The 7,003-nt window shown below is 36.1% G+C and overlaps 1 protein-coding gene across 1 annotated transcript; it reads right to left on the reverse strand.

Moving 5' to 3' along the window:
* Positions 1–3,347: 3,347 nt before the first annotated feature.
* LOC112499936 lies at positions 3,348–6,030 on the reverse strand. Its single transcript, XM_025103201.1, has 2 exons — positions 3,952–6,030; positions 3,348–3,822 (listed from the first exon to the last, which is right to left on the reverse strand). The coding sequence occupies exons 1-2, from the start codon at positions 6,028–6,030 to the stop codon at positions 3,382–3,384; spliced, it is 2,520 nt and encodes an 839-aa protein (XP_024958969.1). The 3' UTR covers positions 3,348–3,381.
* Between the last annotated feature and the right edge of the window lie 973 nt (positions 6,031–7,003).

A 7,003-nucleotide genomic window follows, 5' to 3' on the forward strand; every position in this document is an offset into this window, starting at 1 on the left:
TTTCTCATTTTTTATGTGTTATATTTTACACATGTTTATGTGCAGGTGTCATATGTATACATATATATATATATGTGTTATATGTATATATATATGTTTTGGTTGCTAACCGCAATGTGTATATATGAACATATATTCATGTGTTATATGTATGTACACTCGTTGGCCCGTGTTATGTATACACGATGTTGTATGCGTTATATGTATATATACTCATCGACTTGTGTTATATACATATGTATACACGATGTGTATAGATGTGTGCTGGTTGCTAACCACGAGTAGATCGATGTATATATTGTGTAAGATACATGTATCAGATGATGTATATATATTTAAACATATGTGTATATGTGAATGTATAGATAGTATGTGCTTGTTATTTGGGTTTTATTCGTTTTTATTGGGCCTTAATCCATTTTATTGGACTTTATTCGGTTTTATTAGGCCTTAATCCATTTATTGGGCTTTATTCAGTTTTATTGGGCCTTAATGAGCTTTATTCGATTTTTGGGTTTTAATCCATTTTATTGGACTTTATTTGGTTTTATTATGCTTTGTGCGGCTTTTTTGGGCCTTAATGAGCTTTATTCTGTTTTATTAGGTCTTAATCCATTTTGTTGGACTTTATTCGGTTTTATTGGGTCTTAATGACCTTTATTCCATTTTATTGAGCCTTAATCTATTTTATTGGCCTTTATTCGATTTTATTAGGCTTTGTTAAGTTTTATTGGGCCTTAATGAGATTTATTCGATTTTTTTGGGTCTTATCCATTTTGTTAGACTCTATCCGGTTTGATTGGGCTTAATGGGCTTTATTTGATTTTATTGGGCCTTAATGGGCCTTATTCAATTTTATTGGGTCTTTTAATCCATTTTATTGGACTTTATTCAGTTTTATTAGGCCTTAATGAGCTTTATTCGATTTTATTGGGTCTTAATCCATTTTATTGGACTTTATTCGGTTTTATTGAGCTTTGTTAAGTTTATTGGGACTTAATGGACGGAGGAAGGGCCACATTTTTGGTTCTGGGACCTCCTAGGATCCCTCTTATGCTATGACGGCTAGATGTAGCAGTAGCACGGGGAGATCATACCAGTCAACAGCGGAGGTATATTAGTTATATTATTATATACTTTCTCATTACTTTCATTTCGAACAAATTACTGATTTTGTCGAATATTGAATATTTACAGGTACCCGAGTTGAGAGAGAAGTTGGCAAGGGTATAGGAGGAACTGGAGACTGAATGGAAGAGTACGACAGATTTGGAGGCCACACAAGTTGTTGCGTTAGCCGAACAAGTCAAACAAGCTGCTGCGTTAGCTGAACAGGCCACCTTATCGGAGCAACTTTCTACGTTTATGCGACACTCATGATATGTTCCCCCCCCCCACCTCCCGGTAGTTAGATTTTATGAATTTAAACATTAAATTGTATGAATTGGATAATTTAAATTGCATGATTTGGTTAGTTTTAATTTGTTCACAGTTTTGGTTTGTTATTTTATGGCTAAGTTTTGTATAAACAAATACATAAATTATGTAATTATAAGTTATTTATTTTTAGATTAATAAACATTAGCGACAGATTAGCGAAGGAAAATCCGTCGCTAAAAGTCCCTCCTGACCCTCGTTGAAAGTTTCCCTCGCTGATCCGACACTAAAAGTCTCCCTCGCTGATCCGTCACTGAAAGTCTCCCTCGCTGATCCGTCACTAAAACGTTCCCTCGCTGATGCATCGTTGAGTTCCAATGTTGATCCTTTGCTGATAGCATTACCTACGACCTTTTGACCGACGGACTATCAGCGACGGAAGACCCCTTAGCGACGAATCAGCAAGAGAATTTTCTCTCGCTGATACTCTTCATTTTTTGTAGTGCTGTTTGCAAAGTTTATATCTAAGTCCGAAAAAGAAGGTTTTATAAGTTATTCCCAAACTAAAAGTTATGATAAAGTTGGCTTTTATTTTAACTAAAAATTATGACAAAGTTGATTTTATTTTGACAAAGAAAAATTATAAAAAGAGGTATATTAAACGAAGTTAACTTAAATAGCCATTTCACCTATTTAAATTGATTTCCCAGCTAATCCTTTCTCAGATTTACCTAAATGTCATTACGTCCGCAATCCGCAATATTTATCCAAATGTCACTATGTCGCAATATCGAAGTCTAGCAATCAGCAATATTTACCCAAATGTCACTACGCTACCAATATCAACGTCCGCAATATTGCGGACCTGACTAAAAGACAAAAAAAATTCAAATTCCACCAGTTTAGCAAGCGGCACCATCACAATTATGGAACTGGTAGTCGTAATTGTGAACTTGGTCGTTGCAATTGCATATCTGGATTGAATTTTTCCTGTCTTTTAGTCAAGTCCATAATATGTTAGACATGAATACTACGAAAGTAGTGAAATTTAGGTAAACCAAAAAGAGATATAACTAGGAGAATAAGCTCGATTTTCTAAAAAATTGAACCTCAGTTTCCAAGTCAAAATGTTTCGATTTTTAAAAAGAAAAATATAAAAAATAAATTCGTCCACTAACATCGAGCCATGTGTCGTCCTTTGACCAAGAAAATGTCTTAAAATCATTGACCACTTCATCCTTTGACCCTCAAAATATTCATTCGTGTTTTCATATTTACATCAATATTCTCTGTCTTCGTTGTTACTCTTCATTTTCCTCTAAAAAGTGGATTGATCTTTGAGTCAGTATGGGTCATCCAGGGGGATCGCCAGTAGGGACTTTATCCGCTTGGCCCCTGTGGGCTTTTGTTAATAGAACGAAACATCTCCCGTCTATTAAGGTTTTAAGTATAAATTTTTTTGGTTCTGCCACCATTGATTAAGGTTTTAAGTATAAATTCTTTTGGGTCCCTCCACCATTGTTGATTCAGTCTATTTGTGTTCCGTCGCTGGGTCATACTCACTGCTTTAAAAAACGTTAAACGAAAAGAAAAAAAGTTAGTTCAACCTGTAAAATTTTGGGTTTGCTTTATGTAAAAATTATCGGTTCGAGTTATTTCAAAAATACCATATAGTTTACGTGATCACTAGAGCGGTTTCTTAAACTTGGTGAACCGGTTCATAAATTTTTACACTATTAAAAAGAAGCCATACATATCAATATGAACCGGTTCTTCATTAAACTGGTGGGATCCAACACAATTAAATAAATTTAAAAGAAAACAATTAGATGAACGGGTCCATGATCGAGGAAGAAGGTTTATAAAATATGTAGAAAGAAAATTTTGATGTATGATAAAAGAGAGAATAAATAATATGTATATGTATATGTATATGTATCCTTATTTACATGCTTTTGAAGGTTCTACCAACATATAGATCTAAATCATGCAGTAGATTATGTGTTATTCACTGTGAATATATTCATCAGCCATCAAATTCATTGCTGTCTCAACTAATGAATGAATTGCTATCTTATATCTACTCAATCCAATTGCACCACAGAAGATATTAAAGCTTTCTAATTCAGATGTAGTCTCTGTAACACCTTCCAATTCTTCCATCATTCCCAGATTCTTGAATGTCTGAATGTTTCTTCTTTTATCTTTCATCATCCAGATCGCTAATTCTATCACGTATCTCCTTATTCTTGGAGTCCTAGTTTGTGGGTGTGGATGCTTCTTCAAGGTTTCCACTAGCACCATGGCTAATTCACCATCCAGAATCCCACTTCTTTCAAACATGGCCTTTGTTTCTTCAGATGTCATAAATTTGAACATATGTGCTGCTAGTCCCACCATCACTTCTTGTAACTTAAAGTCATTTGTCATGATTTCCTTGAGTACCTGCAACCATCCATGGAGTAGGGGTAATTGTTATGTGAAGAGAGTTAATTAAACCCAGAATCATATATATATATATATATCCCCAACAGTATGTTACATACAAAACTTATTGATTCAGAGATAACTTACAGTTGGTGCAGCTGTGATTATGGCTCTTAGCTGTTTAAAGGAACCTGTTTCACTGTAAATGCACAAATTTCTTAGAATTCTTGCAGCATTTACGCGAAGCAACGGATTGTCCAAAGCGTCGTTAAGCTTCTGAATAACGTTCAGTTTCAAGATCCGATGACAGTTTTGTGTGCTTTCGAATGCCAGCATTCCAAGTGCTTCTCCGGCTGCAATTCTTACATGATTATGGTTTTCAAGCATTTCTTCTCTAAAGAAAATGTTGAATAATTCCTTTAAAACTCCTCCGGTGCCTCCGATCCGTTCTGTCGCATCATTCTCTAGTGCCAAACTCGTTAAGATATCGATGCCAAGTTTCTGTAGGCTTGGGTGTTTCTCGCCATACCTTAATATATCTCGGATGTAGCTTATTGTGAACACCACCTCAGATATCTCGGTTCGAAGCTGTTCACCAGTAACGCCGGTTGAACTCACTAACATCTTCACCACTTGTAACGATCTTTTCACAGTCGAAATCTGAGATTCTGTGACCCTTTCGTTTGTTAATAATCGTTCGTCTGCGTGTGTGAAATCGATGATTTTTGTTAGAAGACCTCTTGTGTTTCCAATCTTTCCACAGTTATCATGATCACGAGCAAGTTTCTTTAGAATCAAAAGACCTAATTGATTGAATGCCCAAAACCCATAATTTTCTTGATCTACGATGATTTGCTTTTTACATACTTCACCGCATATAATAGCACCAGAATTTCTGTTAACATGCAACAATGAAGATATCGATTCCATTGCACCTGGAATTCCGGCAACCCGAAGAGCATTTTGCTTCTTCCCAACAAGTTTCGCCAAGATCTTTGCTGCTGAATTCCGAATCTCCTCTTCTTGTGGGTCTTTCCAGTTAAGCATTTCGACCAACCGTTCTATCACTGATATCGTGATTCCGATCTTCTGAAGGGTATCTTCAGAAAACCGTGGATTTGTTGTGAATCGCTCAAAGATTCGAACCCCAATGAGTTGCTCATCCGATGAATCCGAGTTCAAGAGTTCCATAGCGAAAGAAACCATATCCATTTTCAATCCATCAAAGATGCTTCTATTAACACATTTAGAATAGGCATCGTAGAAAAACCTCCGAACTGAAACCATTCCCGTGCATCCAAGTTCCAACTCATCGTTCGCCTTCTCTAACATCTTCTTGTAGATCACATTCCACTCCCAATACGTTTTCTCCAAAAGAAACAACAAAGCCTCAGCCAACGCCAATCCATAGAAGATGGTTAGAGCCGATTTTCGATTCAATTTTTCGCTATCTCCTTTATGAACGTCTCCAAAGTTGTGATTTACGAGTCTCGTGACCGAAAGAAACACGCAAACCGTCGCAGATGCTAGTTGTAGCCAATAAAGAAGCTTACTGATATTGCTAGAAACGAAAACCGATTTGCCATATGGAAGAATAGGAACATCAGAAGTCGTCCAAGTCCGAGATGGTGCTTTTTTCCTCTCCCAGTAGGTTGTACAGTTTATCATCCGTGGACTCTCGTTAATCTTCCCACTACTTCCAACGGACGTCCCAGAAAGTGGCTGAGCCACTGTTTTAACCGCCTTGAGAACCACGTGTGAGCTAGACCTTATCGCTCGAAAACTACTGACTCCAGGGTCGGCTAGTGACCAGGTGGCCTGGTGCTGCCATTCAAGTTCATGACTCCGGCTAAAGATCCTAGTGCTTTCAATCAATAAAATAACGGTCACTAACCAGAAATCAATTTTGTCGATTGTTATGGCGAAGCCACCTAACAGAACCACGGTGGCCCAGATGAAGCCTAGGGTTCCTAGCCCGGTGGCTGCTTTCTCCAGAATAGCAAGGCGGAGGGCGAAGAGAGTGAGTTTCTTCTCGGGTGCCCTGGCGCCGGCCACCACTTGTTGACCGGAAAATGGTGTCGTGTTGCTGCTGTGGGCTGTATCCATGCTGCTTTGTGGTTCGAAAATGGTGGTGTTCTTCCTGTGGGTTCGAGTGAAATGGAGCGAAAGCTCATCCATGGGGAGATGAACACTTCCTTGGCTTTCCATGGATGTTGTTTGATTCATGTTGTTACATGTATATAAATATGCAAGTGGTGTATTATATGTATAAACGATGGTTTACTTATGGAGCAAGTTTAATCATGGTTTCATAATCAAGAAACAAGATTGCGACTTATTTGGTTTTGTTCCGGGTATCTTCCTCTTTTTATTTAATTACTTTTCATTAACACAAATATATTTTTTTATAATTTTTTTTTTTTACCTGAACCAACCCTATTATTAATATCTTGAATATATTTTTTAAAGATAAAAAAATATTAATAAAAGACACAAAAGCAAAAGAAATATGGTTTATAGTATCTTTGTTGAATAAAAATAGATGACATATATTTTATTTTTATGTAATCAATCATTACAAAACACAATACGTATCCAATTAGTAAATGGAGATAGTGTTTGGAGTATTTAATTGTGGAGTGAGTTGGCAAATGGATGAAGTAAATACGTGGGAAATTAGCTGGTACTTTGTGTGGTGTGTCAAGCAAATTAAAGTGTTAAGTTGAAGGGTCCCACGGATCCCCCATTGACTGCACCGATTAATGGTTTTAAAATGTCTAATGTGGATATTTCTTGGCCTCTTTGAGATGTGAAAAGCCAAAATTCATGGAATTGGTTTTGGTTTTGAAATCGGAATCGGTGGTTTTTGGAATGATCGGAATCGGTTATATCGGTTTTTTATATTCAGAAACCGGTTTGGAACCATTGGGAATTGAATTCGGTAATTTTATTTTAAAATTTCATCATTTCATATTCATACTATATAAGAGTAATTATTAGTTTATTATAGAATATCAACGCAAAAAAATAAATACCACAAAATAATGAAAATTGATTCGATAAAAATTAAAAGCTAACAATTACATAAATAAAAAATAAATTTATAATTTCAATTTTAGTTTATTAAGTATAATAAACATATATAATAGTTACTATTAAAAAATAGTAGGTATCTGTCGGTTCCGATTCTGGGTATCCA

This window comes from Cynara cardunculus, assembly GCF_001531365.2.
Source record: "Cynara cardunculus var. scolymus isolate 2C chromosome LG 17, CcrdV1, whole genome shotgun sequence".
NCBI lineage: Eukaryota > Viridiplantae > Streptophyta > Magnoliopsida > Asterales > Asteraceae > Cynara > Cynara cardunculus.